Genomic DNA, 17,296 nt, shown 5'->3' on the forward strand with positions numbered 1-17,296 from the left:
CGCCCCGGCGTCACTCCGGCAGGGCCAAGTCGAAGGGCTGGAAGTCGCGGCGGAAGGCGCGGGCCTGCGCCGCCTCCTCGGCCCGCCCCGCGGCGCAGCGCCGCCAGTCGGCGCGCTCCGGCAGCGCCAGCAGCGCCGGGCTGGCCAGCACCGCCCTGCGAACACAACGGGGCCGCCTCAGCGCCGGGCAGCGGCCGGCGGAGGGGCCGGGGGAAGGGGGAGAGGGAAGAGGGAGGCGCCCACCTGCCGAACTGCAGCGGGAAGCTGCGGCGGATGCTGTGGAAGAGCTTCTCGCCCGTGTCCAGCTCCACGTAGAAGTATGGCGTGCCCGGCCGTGCTACCTGCGGGGAGGGGAAGAGGGAGGCTGAGGCCTGCGCTCTGATCGCCAAACGTCCCCCTGCGATGGGTTTCCCTGCCGATTCCTCACCACTTGCCTCCCTAGGTGCCAGGGGAACTCGTGTGTCCCCCAGCACTTCTCCGAAACCATACAGACCCAAAAGCTCAAGCCTTTTGGTTTGAAAACACATGCAGAGCCTATCCATGTCTGGTAGCTACTCTAAAGAGCAGGCATTGCCTCACAAGAGGCTCCAGCTCCATTACTTTTACATGGGAGCCCAACAAAACAAGCAAACCCAGACTGCAGCACACATTCCACACTGCATCAGTGGAGATCTCAAAAAGTTAACTTCCAAATCTAAGAAAGTGGTGGATTGAAAAGTCTTACAAAAAGAGGCAGATGGAACTAGGGTTTCATAGCCTGGAGTAAAGGAGGCTCAGGGGAGACCTCATTGCTCTCTACAACTACCCCAAAGGAGGCCACAGTGGGGTGGGGGTCCATCTCTTCTCCCAAGCAACCAGCAAGAGGGTAAGAGGAAATGGCCTCAAGTTGTGCCACAGCAGGTTTAGGTTGGGTATCAGGAAGAATTCCTTCACTGAAAGGGTTGTGAAGCAGTATTTGGACAGGCTACCCAGGGAAGTCCCCATCCCTGGAGGTATTTAAAAGATGTGTAGATGTGGTGCTTAGGGACATGGCTTGGTGGCAGACTTAGCAGTGCTAGGCTAACGGTTGGACTTGATGTTCTTTTCCAACCTAAACAATTCTATGATTGGTTTCTGCTGGGTTCACAGTCTACCCTTGCCACACAGGGCACTGGACAGAACACTACTATAATATTTGTTGCAGTTTAATTCTGCAGATAGCACTACAGGGACATTAAATAACAGAGCTCGGGTACAAATGATCAGAACTCCCTGGCAAAGCCATCCCATGCTAATATGCCATATTGTAGAGGAAGAAGGGAAAATTACATGAAGAGAGTACATTTGTACTTCTCAGCTGAGAAACTGGCCTCAAAGCTTGCCAGGGTGGCTATAAGCAATTGTAATGACTAAGAAAGCAACCAGCATGCACAGTGCATGCTGTTTCAGGACTCCCTGTGACCACTTGGTACACACAGAAGAACCCTAAGTCCCTGCTGACTCACTTCTCTCACCATATCAGGAAGATTTAAAATTCTTATCTGGTGGAAATTAAAACTACCTGATGTGCAGTGACACTGGAAAAGGGGTTGTTGATTTCAGGACAAGTAAGTTCAGCAAGCCTTACACAGAGCTGAAGTAACATGATGAAGGCTATTTCTTAAATCCCTGCCCTCTGAATCATGTTTGTATGTCACCCTTGTGTCTTAGCTGTATTTTGAGTTTTGCCTCTAGGAAAAGCCATGCTGAGGAAACCATGAGGACATCTTAGCATTCTGCATTGTGACAGAAGTGCTAAAAGAACTAGAGCACAGACGTGTGTCAAATGGAAAGAAGACCCATGCTTTAGGCCCCTCCATAGGTAGTCAACAATGCTGTAGGCAAGACAAACCACTTAATTTTCAGATAAACAATGCATCTTACACTGTTTACAGGAACTTTACCTGGAGCAGAACACATTTGGCATGGGGGCTCCAAATTGAGTCTACCATGGTCTGCCTCCAACAGCTTAACCTCACCCCACAAAGTGATCTCATGGGGAAACAGAAGCCCCAACAGGGCAGAGGTGAAGTAAAAAGGAAGTGAAACCTTGTCTCATACTTGCGTGATATCCGAGTGCTCTGGGATTTCTAATAGATCAATCTGTTGCTCCCGTGCCTGTGTAATAAAGGACTCTTTAATATCTTCGGAAGTACAGTCCAATGGGACAGGAATTACCTGGGGAGGGGAGACAACATTTCCAAAGAGATGAGTGAAACAACTCAAAGCAAAAAAAGCAGATCAATCCATCATTGGAGCTGGTATGCTCCTCAGTTCTGATCAACATCATCAAACAGGAATGGTGAGCACCTCCCTGTACAGACTTAAACTTATGAGAGATTTTCTGTGGGAGGTGAGCAAAAAGCTGAAAACTAGGAGTCTGAAGAAGTTCTCAGCACAGTTCTCCCTCCTTTCTGATCTCTGTGGTAGTTCAAGGCTGCTCTGATACAGTTACAGATCTGCCAAATCCAGAAGCTACCACAAGGAGCCACTGACTGATATACATGGAAAATAAAACCAAAGGGTTGGTATGACTATGACCAGAGTTCTGCATATATCCTTAGATTTTCAGTCTACTCCAGTTACACTGTGAGCACCAAGAGCCTCTGTATCCATGGGAGCCTATCAGAGGAAGAGCAAGGTCTCGTAACTTGTCTAGAAATCATGAGGGCTTTTAATATCAGGGTCCAAGGGAAAAGTATTCCTTATTCATTCCAACACAGTCAACACTGTGCTGCTGTACCAGGAAGAATTTAAGGGCTGTGGCAGAACCATCACACTGGTTTTATTTTTATCTTGCCTCTATCTGTGGGCAGAATGACTTCTCCCTGTACTCTGAAAAGGCACAGAATGAAGAGGGAAAGCTTGAAGGTGAGCTTTCTCTTTCAATTTATTGAAGTGCAAGGTTATACTCTCTTAAGGTTACACTAAAACCATACCTGTAACTGCAGATGCTGACTCTTATAGTTTCTTTCAAATAAAACATATCTCTTCCCCTTGCTTCTGAAAAATTCCTTCAGGGCAGATTTGTACTTGGTCACTTCTTCCATCACCTCTGGAGACAAGTCAACCACCGACTGATAGTGCCCAATAGGCAAAATCAACACGTGATCAGGTAGCAATCCACCTTTGGCCAGAGCAAGATAACACTAGAGTGACACAATACACAACAGTTACTCACTGCAAGCAACACTTACTGGTGTGCTGTGCAAATTTACTTGTGCTCTCCGGCTGCACTCTAGGTATCCCCCCAGCCTAGCTGTTTTACCTTAGGAATAGTACAGTCTTTTACCCCATGTTCACTTATTAGGGATTGTTGAATAGCAATCAATAAATTACAAGCAGAATGAGAAAGGAAAATGAACTGCTGAATTTATAAATAAATAACACTCTTCTGAATGCCAGAGAATGCAAGGTCTGCAGGAAAACAGCTGAGGTGAACTTTACCACTGCTGCTAGAATTTCTCATCATGACAGGAAAATTCACCTTGAAAATTTATACCTACTTTTAAACTAAAAACATGGACAAAGGTGTCCTAGGAGTTTGAAGTGGATTATTCCATACAGTAGCAACAACTTGAGGCAACAAGTTGCTCAAGTAAATATACCAGTGACTTAATGAATCTCCAAGATGTACTTTGAAATGTTGGCTTAAAAGCTGTCTCATCTTCTGCTTATCTACATGTGACAATATTGGAACCAATCAATGCAGGGGGTTTTGGCATAATTCCAGACAGTACATCCCCTTGTCAGCAATGGTCTCAGTTTACACCAAATTCATAGTGGAAAAGTTCTGAATTTAGTAACTGAAGCAAATCATGAAGACTGCTACAGCAAGAACTCTTAAGGCTCTAGAACTCAGCTCTGCTGATGGAGCAAAATGGCCACATTTCATACTTGAAAAGACTTCTGCCACATACCTATGTCTTCCCGTGGGGGGGAGGGGGGGCAAAGTAACTCAAAACAAAAATAGGAGTCAGTTCAAACAGATTGTTTTCTTCTTTTTTTAACATTTAAAATTAGAGGACAGGTATTTTATATTGCCACGCATTAGCATGATTCTGCTGTCATGTCGGAAACTGCTACGGGTACTTACATGCGTGCCAATGCTAACGACCAAGTGCTTCTCCACTTCTGGGCTGGCAAGGCAGAACCAGCAGGGCCCTGTGGGCTGTGCTTTATTGGGAAAGGAAAAATAACAAGTGTTAGATAAAAGCTCATTGGTCAGAACAAGGTCTGGCAGAGCTGAATTTTCCAGCCACCTTTACCAGTTGGTGCAGTGCTGAAGATGTCAAAAGGTCACAGCCCTGGGAAACAGGATCTGGCCAGAGAACTGATTCCTCTGGGAAATTCCACCAAAAGAGCAGCAGGTGGCAGAGTCACAAACTTGCTGAATGCCATTCCCACTGAGTGCTCTAATTTACTGGAAGAGCACTATGTCCAAGAATTTTGTGATTACAGCTCACTAATAAAAAAGCACCACTCAATTCAAACACAAATCAAAATGAGTTAAAATTACCGTATAGATATAAGGATAGATGCTGTCAAACACACATGCTTGTTTTGGCCTGTTCATCACACTCAGAACATCTGAATTCACACACGAATCGCAATACTTGATCTGATCTTTAATATAAACTAACGGCACTGATAACCTAGGCCTCTCAATAGGGTTAAACACTGCATTCACACCCTCCTCCACAAGCTTTGCACAGGTACAGGAATCAGCTTTGCAAATACAATACATGATAGGGCTCTCTCAAGAACCACAGGAAACCAAAGGTCCAAGACAAGGGTTCATTTCCAAACAAAACAGTGTATTGAGGCTCCCTTCGCACAACATGAAACTCCGGAAGATTTTGGAAGTTATATGAATGTGCACAAGGGCACGCTATGTCCCACAGAACAAGCTGGTCTGCAGAACTGCCTGCTGTCAAGTGGAGATGCCGGTCTGGTTCACAGGGTAAACGGCATTAGCCCAAGACTCACAGTTCAACTAACTTTTAAACTATATTTTTGACTTTTCTTCCATCTGTTTACTGCCAGTTTTTTAGGAAACAAGGGATCGCTCATTCCTCTGTATACCTACATTACCTAGTACATTTGCAAGGTGATATCATAGAGAGCCCAACAGCCTGAGAAAAATGAGGAGTCAGATGGTCCAATGCCTTCAAAGAAGATCTTAGGGGAAAAAAGAAAGAAAAAAAAAAAAGCATCCAGACTTACAGGGGGTTTTGGCTTGCTTAGGTTGCGAGTTCCCTCTTTCTTTCACATCTGAGGGACGTTTCTTTCCTTGATGTTTGTTCAAATCAAAGAAAAACTGACATGCTGGTTCTTCCTGTTTAGAAAATGAAAATCAAAACCCATTCATTATATCTGCATCCCAGAGTCACAGTGCATACAAGGATCTGCTGTTTTCCTGAAGAAGTGTGTAGCCATCTAGAAAAACCTCAATATCCTGGATCAGAACGGCTTCAACTCTCCCACTCATGCAATAACCTTTGCCAGCCTGGATACATAACCTCAATCGGGGAAAGAGTTATGGGAGAGCTGCCACAAACTGCTACATTTCCCTGCATAGCCTCATGTCCAACATTCAGAATTGCTCAATTCTACAGATGATTCATATCTCTTTTCACTTCACAGCCAGTGCTAAAATGATGGCTTTATCTCTTTGTGGCTAGACTCACAGCAAACTCACATGGAGTCTGAAATCATTTGAGTAAGCAGTAATTTAAGACAGAACACCTGAGCACAGAGTGAAACCAGAGCAGCTGAGTGCAGCAATACCTCTGCACACACAAGTGGTTTTGTGGTCTTCTGTGCCTCCTTTCGTGACTTTCGGTATGGATTTTCTGTGACATCTTGTGGCTGTTTCACTAGCTCTGCAGGATCCATCAAGCTCATTGGAACAATGCTGAATGCGTAGAGATACTGGAAAGAAAACAGACTGCTCAAATGCAAGAAGCTTTTGCCACGACAGTAGCTCTGAAGAGGTCAGTTCTAAACTACCAAGATGTCCCTCTATACCAATATTCTGTAACTTTCTTAAGGGGAGAAGAGAAACGGGTTAAAACAACAACAACAACAAACAACCACAAACAAAACACCCATCCCACCCCAAAAGATATTTTAAACAATTTGTAAGGGTTCTCATAGAACTTTGCTTTTTTCCTAAAGCAGCCCATGGGAAGGGAAAATTAAAGAAGCTGAGGAAGGGGAAGGAATGGCATTTTCCTCTGCAGCAGTCTTCACAGCTAAATTCCACTTGAGCAGGTAGAAAGAAACAAAGGAGTCTCAGAATACATCTTGCAGTCGGTATCGTTCTGACATGACAGGCAAATGATACGTTACTGAAGTGAGACACCTCCACTTCAGCAGAGCTTTTAAGTGATTTACACTGTCTTCCAACTAGCCAAATTTGGGGTTACTGCCATGTTATTTGTACTTGAGAAAAGAAGAAAGATTCAAGAGTGCCAATACCTTTTTCTTGCTTGTATTGCCAACATCAGCAAGAGCAATAAACCTGCTCACATGCTGTGGGGTCTCCTGTAGCACTGTGTGATTTCTGTAGGGAAACAAAATGTGATTGTATTGGCACATACGTAAAAGGAGTGAGAAAATCACACGTCCTTCATGAAGGCACTCAGATACCACATCAAACACGTGAAGGCCTTCACTGAGAACAAGGAGGTTTGAGAACATAAAGACTCAGGGGATCTAATGACCAACAGCTGTGCAGACCAAAATGGCATCTCACTGCAGACCAAACATGGAGCCAAGAGGACAATTCACTAGACTGAAAACAACTACATTTTTCAAGTGTTTTTGCTGTGGCAAGAGTATTATGCAGCATTCACAAAAACAGCCTTAGTTTTATTTGTAGGTTGTTCTGACACCTTCTTTATGTCACTAATCACATTTTCTATATGAAGTTACAATTAAAGACACCAAATTCTTAACCATATGAGAGCTCTTCCACAATACACTTTAGAGATATACCCCTAAATTAGGCTGAACAATTTTGAAATAGGACTCAGGGCAACTAAATTGCCATCAGATTCACAATGGCATACTTGGATCAGTATCATCAACAATAGCATAATTTTTGAGGCAGCAGGCATTATAGTCATAAGAGATATCTGAAAAACAATCTTTACTCCTTGTTGAAAAAAGTGAGAGGTTTAAAGTGGTAGCGTGACTTCATAAAATTACCTTAGAGATTTCCTCCTATGTCCTTCAAAAATTGAACTCTCATTACAAAATAAATGAGATTTCAGAGGGTCTCACAAACCTGTACGGAAGTCTTTCATAATAGGCCTTCTCCAGTGCAGCAAAGTGATACCTTGGTTTGAGACTTGCAGCTAGATCAGATATTAATGTGGAACCATGTTTCTTGGTATTTATTTTTCCCTACAAAATATAAAACAAGTTTTATTTTAAAAACTCTGTCAGGTTACAGTGAAAAGAAATTGTTTTATAACAAAATGCTTACTGGATACTTAGAGGTTATGACTACAACTGTTGCTATTCCTTGTAGCAGGAAAGTAAAATTGGCTACATCCCTTATCTCCAACCCAAGCCTACTCATTTATTCCATTCTGTGGGCTAAAGGTTTGTATCTACTCATTTCACCAATTCAAATTTGTCCTTTTTTTCTTCTTTTGGTCTCGTGAAGCCAGTGCAGCATATAATGAGTTTTGGCAAACACCAACACACATCAAAATCATTAAAATGAGTTTTAAGCACATGCCCAGAGTGTCAGAGCTATAGTCCATGAATCAAGTGAATAAGAAAATGCTGAAGTTTCCTGAGGAAGCAAAATGTTATCCCACTCCCATCCCTAAGACATCAGAGCAAACCAAAATACCAACAAAGAGCAGACTTCAAACTGTTATCTTCGGTGAAGGCTATTTTTGTCCTGTCTGTTCCTTATTAGCCTGAAAAGTTACTTCATTATTGAAAAGTAAAGTAGAGAACAAGGGAATCTCGGAGACTTATTACAGAAATCTTCAGGTCACGAACTACACATTTCAGTAAGATGCCTATTTTAATATCATTATTAACGTATTCATCTCTTAATCCAAGTGAGTATGTTTTCAGAAATTAATGTTGAAGGAAACCAAGATCAGAACAATATGCTGAACTACTACAGAGGATCCTCATGTGGATTTCTAGGCACATTTTTTTTCTTTAACGTAGAACATCCCTACATCTTGATCCTCTCCAACCACCTAGTCTTGTGGGGTTGGCTTTTTTATTTGTTTCATTGTTTTGTAGACGTTTGCTTTTTGAGGGGCCTGGGAAGACAGTTTTTATGCTTTTACAGGGAGGATCATATCTCCCCCTTTTGCATGTCAGAAGATGCTGAGAAGCAGCAAAAAGTCGTCATTTTGTCATATGTAGCATTCCTCACCAGGGAGGTTTCAGATCATCTTAGTTATGACTGGCAAGTCATTTTTGCCAAGCAAACATTACAACTGTAAGTTGTACACAAACTAAACACCCTCAAAATTCAGACAGAGGAAGAATCAGACCATTTAGTACAACTGACTGATACTTAAGGAAATAAACACAAACACTTGAAAAGTTTTGAAGGGTGCAGAAAGATGACTTTATATCAAGTAATAAGGGAGGTGGTTAGAACATAGCATTCAGAGACTAACGGCACGGCCCCACAATAACTGCACCCAGTTGAATGCAGAGCAAAACCTGTGAGTAAATGAAAACTGTTTACTCTGATTTTTCTATCACAGAAAGATAAAACACGCTGAAATTTCACAAATCCACCTCCCCATCTGTCCTTAACTTCATTGTTGAAGAAGAGCCAGAACATCCAACGTCCATTTTTCACTCTCAACTTTAGCAAGCCCTTGGAGATGGCCCAATGAGTGGGATTCAACTTTGATGTAAATGACAAAACTGACAGCTACTTTGGTAAAGCTGAAGTTCCAGAGCATCAAGAATGCTGGGTGGAGAGGGAAAAAGACATACTGGGAAAACATTTGCAGCCCTCATAGCAACATCCACAAAAGGCGAAGGTTGGATCTGATTCTTCACAAGTAACATTTCTACAGCTCTGGACTTTTGCAGTGCCAAAGGGAAAAATCTTTAAGAGATATTCTCTATATATCTGAGGCAAGTTTTAAGCGGCAGCCTGTGTTTGACAAGGTCAGCTGGCAAGAGAGGCACCAGGACAGAGAAAGTACAGAGTAAGCCTGATACAAGTTTCCTCTAACAATTAAAGAGCTGGAGGGAAGAAATGACTCTTAAACCAGAGCAGTTTCCTCCATCACCTTCATTTAAGACAGCTCTCAACGCTGGATTGAAGTAACCTGTAAAAACAGAGCAAGCGGCTTTTACTTAAACCCACTGATAAGTCCTGCTTTGGAACACTGCTTTGGGGTTCAAGAGACTCATGTTGACTAGATTAAATGTGCAGAGCTACAAGAATGGAACAGTGCCATGAAGGGACTATTAAAGAAAATAATATATGTACAAGGAAAAAAAAAAAACACACAACAAACAGAATTCAAGGAAATAACTTAGCCTTTCCATGATTATCACAAGTGTGTTGTTTCTTAAAAAAAATAAATATTAACAGAAACCTAAGTTTAAGGTAAAGCATGACCAGTTACAGAATGAGCAAGGATTACTCACTCCAGAGACAGCAGTAAAGACATCTAAGGATTAGGATGATTTTTTTTATCTGATGAAACAGCATTAGCACCCTGGCAGCCTGAAGGCTTACAGTAGACTATGGAGAAAACTGCAATCCTAGGCTTTTTGTGGGGTCATTTTCCTGCAATGGGCTTTGCCTTTGCACAACCAAGGCAAACCAAACATTTCCACTTGAGCCTTCCAACTGAAATGCCAGGATCCCAAGGGGGTCAAGTCTGTAGGACTCAGGAAGACTTCGCTGAGAAAATAATGATTCCAAGGGAGCAGCACTGTGAGGACGTACAGCCTCACAGTCTGAGCACAGCACCTTGCTGTAAGCTTTACTTATTGGACCTCAACTTTTCTACACAAATGCTAGTAATCTCCATGGAAAGAAAGCCTAAAGGCAACTCTTTCCATGTCTAAAGGCAATTATCCCCCAAAGCCCTTACCTAAGTAAATTCCAGCAAAGAGAAGGGTCCTTCTGCTAACAGCTAGAACAAGCAGAAAGGCAGTCATTTGCTAAATTTATCCAGAAACTCATTCCACTAGAAAACACAAGACTTACCGGACTGTTGGCAAAATTCCCCACATCTCTGGGCCATGGAGACGTCAGCAATATATCCACACCCTTGAAGTTTGGGGTTGATAACAAAGATGTTTTTAATTCTGTCACATCCTTTGAGCTAAAGCTGTAGGCAGGAGCTGGCTCATCCTGGGACTCAGTGCCACTCAGGTATGCAATCTGCAGTCCAGAGGTACTGCTGAAAACACCTCGACGGCCTGCATGAATACAAAGGCAAGCACTTAAGAGATTACTTGCAGTGTTTAAATCTGATCTGTGTTGTAAACAGAGGACCAAATTTAGCAGTCATGCCTTACTTTGACTGAAACTTTACTTATGGATAGATCATTTTCTATGTTCATAAATATGCTGTAGTGCAATGGCAACAAAGAGTGCAACAAACCCTGATGACAGTGCAGACGACATTTAGACAACTCCCAGTTCTTCTTTCCTCACTGTTACCTTACCTCCCAAAAATCAATTGATATCAAAAGCTTGGTACAAAGACTGAATAAAAAAAGCCATCTGGAAGTGCCTTCATTTGTTACTATTTTGTCAGGCTGCATTCTAGAAAGAAATCAGCTTTTCATTTTGCTACAGCTTCATTATCTTTAAAGATGATACTTACCTCTGCTACTCCAATACAGTCTTATAACACAACAAAATCATGCTTCACACAGAAAACCTTCACCGCACGGAGATGGACACAGGACAGGAATAAATTGCTCTCACACAAAACTATAAACCACTCTTTCTTTTGGTTAGCAAAATTCAGAGTGTTAGAAAACAATAAAAAACTGCTTTTTCCCATTTTACAGAGCAGATATCAGCCTTTTAATGTGAAGTTCAACTCCTGTCTTAGTGTCAGAAGGCTCGAAGCAGGAAAATCAGAAAAACTTCATGAAAGCATTATCACTCGACTATATTACCTAAATAAGTGATGTTCTCAGCTAATTCACAGCCACTGAAGTCTGGAAAATAGCGCACAGTCTCTTGGTTATTAGCGCCAAGAACAAAGGTTTGAATTGGAGCTGAGGGAGAAAAGACAATTGGTCAGGCAATTGGTCTGGTGTAAATCAAGTACATTAAGAGAAGCTCAGTCCACGTGTACTAGGAATCACAGCCATCAATTCACCATCCAGACACCCCTTCCTTCAAGTGGGCTGAAAAGCAATAAGCCCAGAACAAGTATATAACTTTCCTTCAAAGTAAGGTCCCCAAGCCTGCTGCTTCAAAAAAATGCTTATCTCACCAGCTGAAAACAACCTCTGGTTTAACTAGAACTAGCTCTGCCATCTGCATATGATGTTCTATGTAGGAGCATCATCTACTCCTATGTGATCCACAGCCCTAAGAACACATATTTTCCCTAGGGTGATGTTAAGTAAATACACAGGGACACCTGGTGATTCACTTTAAGCTATTCTAAATTCCTGTGGCTATTGAAAACCTGCAAACCACTGATATTTTTTCTTCAGGGAAAAGGTCAAGAACATCACAGTTTTGATTCACTTGGCAGAATAACTTGTTACATGATATAAGGTAGAAATTCTTTACTCTGAGGGAGGTGAGGCACTGGAACAGGATGCCCCATGCCTGGAAGTGCTTAAGGCCAGACTGGATGGGGCTTTGAGCAGCCTGGGCTGGTGGAAGGTGTCCCTGTGCATGGCAGGGGGTTGGAATTAGATGATCTTTAAGGTCCCTTCCAACATAAACAATTCTATGATTCCCTCTCAACATGTGCACAAACCATGGCCCTTGCAAGGCCAGGAACTAGTGGATATATGTTAAAAATAAAAACAATGTGAAGTACCCGTTTTACATTCTCTACAGCTAAGTGATCAGTAAAGACTGTACTTATGCTGTTTGGATAAATCAATTTTCTCAAGCTACTAAAAGTTAGAAAAAGCAATGGCTGGTGTCAGAGACACCACCTGTAGATTTCCTGCCAGACCAGCATGGCAGTAAGCCTGTCAACATCTCACATGGTCAGGCCATACTAAGCTTTTCCCTGAATGAAATCCAGCAATAGCTTTCCACTTTGGAGCACAGAGCTGCAGCAGTATAGCAACTCTGCCACAGCTCTTGCTCGATTTGTGCTTGAAGTTCCAGCTCCCACCACCAAATGCTATGAGAGACTGATTAGCCTCCCTATGTTAAGTCCTCATCTATGAGTTGCATACAGGACAACTGTTGTCCAGACAGCTCACACAAGCCAGGGTGTAACTCTGGTGAGCGTTGCAGAAGCAGAGATGACCATGAAAGCCAGAACCCTAGCTCCCTTGTGGCTCTCCTTGTGCCAGAGTTAAGAGCCAGAGCAATGCTGAAAAGGAAAGAGGAACAAATACTCATAGAAGTGCATCATGAGAGAGCATCTCCCTTGTAAGAGCCATGTGGAAAGAGGCAGAGGAGAAGCCCACATAGCATTTTTCATACCCACAGGCAGAAAACTACCTTTGATGCCCAAGCCATGAAAGGACCACTTGGAGACATACATCCTCATGCTTCTGAGCACAGGACTGGTAGTGGAATGGGTTTGATTTTAAAATAAACCCATCTTTCCCTCCTGCATGGCATTTTCCTACTTTAGCTGAGTTTAACTACTCTAACATTACAACCTGTACAACTGAATTCAAACACCTGTCACAACGAAGCAGATAAGTGGGTTGCTAAATAGGACAATCCCCAGCACATTAATGCATATGCCATCCAAAACAACTTCTTCCTTACCTTTCTTGGCCCCTGTGCGATACTCTGTCCATTCAGGGTCTGAAGTAGAGCCAAAGAAATTCCCAACACACAAAAGCATCTAAAAACATTGCATAAAGTGAGAGTTGCTACAGAACCACAGCAAGGTACACTCACAAAGATGTTTCACCACACCATGACACGCATCTCTTCAACACCATTTCATTTGGTAAGGAAACCCCTCTCTGCTCTTTGATGTCACGAATTAAAGGCATAAGGGAGACTTTACTGCATTTAAATCTAAAAAAGAAAGAGTTGCTCGCCTCCATGCCCAGCCTGCAGCCTTCTGCTCCCCCAGCACCTCGGCGCAAGGCCAGCAAGGCCGACGGCCTGCGAAGACCCCGCCGCCAGCCCCCTTGCCCACGGGCACGGCACAGGCCGGCGGGGAGGGCGGCCAGCCACCTCCGGGACAGCTTCCGCCCCGTGCCCGCTGCGGGAGCCGAGGGGGGCGCCGCACCCCGGCACCGCTCCCCCCGCCCCGCCGCAGCCCTTACGTCGAAGCGGCCGCTCTTGTCCTGGATGGCCCGGACCCGCCCGAAGAGCGCCTCCAGCCGCCCCTCCGCGTCGCCGCACGCCAGCCTGCGGGAGACAGAACCTCAGCGGTTGCCGCGGCACGACCCCGCAGCGCCTCGGCCGCCGCCTCGCCCCCGCCCCGAGCCCACTCCGCTCACACGCGCAGCGGCGCCGCCATCTCGGAACTGCTCGGCGGGGCCGCCCTTCCGGGTGCACCGCCCACAGCGCCCCGCTGTCGCCACCAAGCGGGAGAAACAGCGGCGGCCGGGCGGTAGCGGCTGGGCTCGTCCGCGGCGCGGGGCTGTGCTGGTCTCCCGCAGCGGCCTCCGGGACTCGTCTGATAGGCAGCAGGAGTCGCTTGCGTGGATTTACGAACGGGAAATCTTCTTCACCAGCCTGGTGAAGGTCCTTCTGCAGCTTGGGGGCTGCCTGCAGCCTCAGCACAGCCGTAAGTGACGCAAAATCGGTGGGAGCGTCTGAGAAGGCAGAGGAACCTCACCAGCCTGAGAGAAAACTCGTGGGGTTCAGTTAAAGGAAACACAAAGCTCTGCCCCTGCGGAAGGGCAGTCCCACGAACTAGGATGTGCTGGAGGCGACTAGTCGGAAGGCAGATCGGTAGAAAAGGGCCTGGGATGAGACAGGGAACAAGATAAAGGATTGTTGGTGTTTAACCCAGTCGGCAGCTAAACACACAGCCGTTCGCTCACCCTCCCCCCTCCTTCTCTGGGATGGGGAACAGAAACGGGAAAGTGAAGCCTGTGAGTTGAGATAAAGACAGTTTATTGAGACAGGATAACAATAATAATGATAATAATGTGTACAAAACAAGTGATGCACAATGCAATCTATCACCACCTGCTGACTGATGCCCAGCCTAACCCCGAGCAGCCAGCCCCGCCACCCCAGCTAGCCACCCTTATATATTGTTCAGCATGACCCCAGATGGTATGGAATACCCCTTTGGCCAGTTTGGGTCAGCTGTCCTGGGTCTGTCCCCTCCCAGCTCGTACTGCACCCCTAGCCTGCCTGCTGGCAGGACAGAGCGAGAAGCTGAAAAGCCCTTGGCTTGGTGTAAGCACTGCTCTGCAACAATTGCCACTGCAATTGTAGCAGTCTCCCTGACGTTACACAGCCTTCTCACTGCCTCCTGCAGCTGAGCCATCCAGGAGGTCCTCCCCCTGGGCACATTTTTTCAGGCAGGTCTACTTCCTATCCTTGCCACAGGAGAAAGATCTAGGCATTATCTCCACTCTGAGGTATGCACTGCAGTCTTTCCCTTCAGCAGCTCCATCTGGGTGGAGGCATCAGCCAGCACTGGTGTAGATGGTGCAGACCCCCAGCTGGAGCTTTACTCTTGGATGAGTCCTGCACATTCTGCCCTAAGGCTCAGGTTGGAGGAGAGCCCTTGAGCAAAGCAAATCACCACTGAGCAGTCCCCTGTTCTTGGGTTAAACATGTGTTGAGTGTCCCACTCTGCCAGTACAATAGCCGTCTTTCTAAGAGGTGTCCACCCTGTGCCCTTTCACGCACACTGCATCATAAATTGTCCTCCCTGGTCGGCGCTCTCTCTAGGGCTTCCTTTTATAAGTGTGGGGGTTGGTCACTGTTGTTCCTGGCACTGCCCAAGCCCCATCAGCTGCTCTCATGAGAGCTGCCAGATGTTAGCGGTTCTGTCACCCTAGGCTTTCCTTGGTAGAGGAAAACATCCCGTACAGTGTGAACCTTCACTCTGCTGCAGATTGTTCAGGCACAAGTGTTGATCACCACGGCAAGTGATTTAGACACATGAAATTCAATGTCGATACAAGAAAACACTTTCTTACTGTGAGACTGGTCAGACACTGCAACAGATTGCTCAGAGAAGTTGTGTATACAAATCTGAGAAACTCCAAACTCTGTGGACTGTGTATTGAACACCAGCTCAAGCTGATGCTGAATGAATGCGTAGGTTGGACTAAGGGGTGATGGCAGGTGATGGACGCGCTTTAGCAGAAGAGATTGCCCCGTCCTAGAGGACCACAGAGCCCACGGCCCAGCCCTGACCACCCAAAGCCCCCCAGGCCCAGGGAGCCCCTGGCACTGATGGGCACGCTGCCAGCACCGAGCGAGCTCCCCACGGCAGCCAATGCTGTGGATCCCACGGCTGTGCTCTGAGGGAAGGAGCTGAGGATTGGGCCCGTCACATCACCAGGACTGGAGAGGGCTGAATCGCAACGCTGGAGTCAGCACACCAGAGGACACACGGTTCGTTGCAGCTGTTTGCAAGAGGAGCTGGGCCACAGGCGGCTGGCAGGCACGGGCTGTAGCACGACATGTCTGGCAGAGGAGGGAGCTGACCCTGCAAGATGGAGGTGGGAGGGAGCAGAAGGCGTGAGCTGTCACAGCATTTCAGTCTCCCCCAGCTCCCAGCTGAGCACCTCTCGTAAGCTGGGAGCTCAGCGGTGAGAAGGACCTTGGCGAGGGGCCTCGTTCCGGCAAGCTATGTCTGGCAAGAGGGTCTGCCATGGCACCACACTGTGTTTGGGCAGAACAGCACAGTGCAGCACAATGCAGTAGTTGTGCAGCACAAGACACTGTGGTAGCACGACCCAGTTGTTGAAGGCCCTGCCGTGGCACCAGAGGGGGTGTTTGTGGGTATTTGGGTGGGCATGCAGTGTGTAGCTGTTGGTAGTTTATGGGTGATCACAGAAGGGGAGGCTCCCCCTGTGCAACTCAAGCTCCTGTCCAGCCTGTCTCACCTCTCCCCAGCGTGCCCAGTGGAGGCCCTCTCCGGCCTCCGCTTGCTCCATTTCCAAGGGTACATCTCCAGCCTGCAAGGCTGTTTCCTTCACAACCTACAACAAGGGTTCTGCTCCACCTTGAAGACTGCACTGGAAAATTTGCCAGGAAAATGCGAGTCCTCAGTTCACCAACTCCTGAGGAGGTAGGAGGACCTGGATGCAAATTCTTTCTCATCGGTTGAGTTTAGCCTCGCTGCTAGTGCCTCAGACAGGGCAAGATTTTCTACCGCAGACCAAGAGGCCCCCTCTTGCCACCCCGCTGTGAAGGTCTTGCTCATCAGCCGCTGTTCCCAGCAGAAGGCAATTCTTCCTTTATTCTTCCAGCATCTGGACCTCAGTTTGTTTGCTCTGACAAATAGGTTTCCTCCCCCTCCCAAGCGCCCTGGTCTTGTCAGGTAAACTCCTCTCTCCCACTTCTTTCAGCGGGGGACAGCTCTGAGTAAAAGACAATGGGGCTCCTGAGGACATTAGCCGCCGTACCGCCACACGTCTGGGGTGCCGGTGGGGGGAGAGGGAGTGGGGCAGGGGTTTGGTCTAGGTCTACTTTGGAAACTCCTCATCATGCTAAAAATGAAACAAGGGCACTGCTTCCCCACGGATGGTGGAGGAAGAAGCCCGGTCATTGTTTAGAGAGTGTTGGCAATAGCCCCGAGCCTTGAAAAGAGCTACAGCTGACAAAGAAGGCCACCCAAGCCCCGTTTCAGGTGAAAGAAGCTACGCCTTCCCACGTTCCCTCCCAGAAGAGAAGTCAGGCGTGGTTGTCAGTTCCGGGCCATTTGTGGAGGACGGGGGAGGAAAAACGAGTGCAGCCCTCTCCACAAAATCCACTCTGAGCAGTGAGGAGACAAGAGGCAAAGGGAGTGAACTGAGACGTACCAATTTCAGAGAGGAGAGCAAGGCCCAAGCAGAGGATAGAGCAGCTGGGAGCTGGCACCTTCTTATACTGCAGCCCAGAGCCTCGAGGCAGCTGAAATGGCATGAACGTGAAGCCCAGGCAGAAAGGGTAATTTGG

At 46.3% G+C, this 17,296-nt stretch overlaps 1 protein-coding gene and 1 non-coding gene across 2 annotated transcripts; both read right to left on the bottom strand.

Annotated features, from left to right (window-relative positions):
* Positions 1-10: 10 nt before the first annotated feature.
* Positions 11-13,708, bottom strand: CWF19L1 (CWF19 like cell cycle control factor 1). Its single transcript, XM_032190949.1, has 14 exons — positions 13,663-13,708; positions 13,486-13,570; positions 12,974-13,052; positions 11,173-11,274; positions 10,247-10,461; positions 7,313-7,431; positions 6,502-6,586; positions 5,809-5,952; positions 5,245-5,356; positions 4,115-4,194; positions 2,958-3,167; positions 2,080-2,196; positions 244-341; positions 11-155 (listed from the first exon to the last, which is right to left on the bottom strand). The coding sequence occupies exons 1-14, from the start codon at positions 13,680-13,682 to the stop codon at positions 11-13; spliced, it is 1,611 nt and encodes a 536-aa protein (XP_032046840.1). The 5' UTR covers positions 13,683-13,708.
* On the bottom strand, positions 2,361-2,504 carry LOC116491665. The gene has a single exon (XR_004253508.1). It is a non-coding gene; the product is annotated as a small nucleolar RNA SNORA12 (small nucleolar RNA).
* Positions 13,709-17,296: the final 3,588 nt, after the last annotated feature.

The sequence above is a fragment of the Aythya fuligula genome, chromosome 7, assembly GCF_009819795.1.
Source record: "Aythya fuligula isolate bAytFul2 chromosome 7, bAytFul2.pri, whole genome shotgun sequence".
In the NCBI taxonomy this organism is placed as follows: Eukaryota; Metazoa; Chordata; class Aves; order Anseriformes; family Anatidae; genus Aythya; species Aythya fuligula.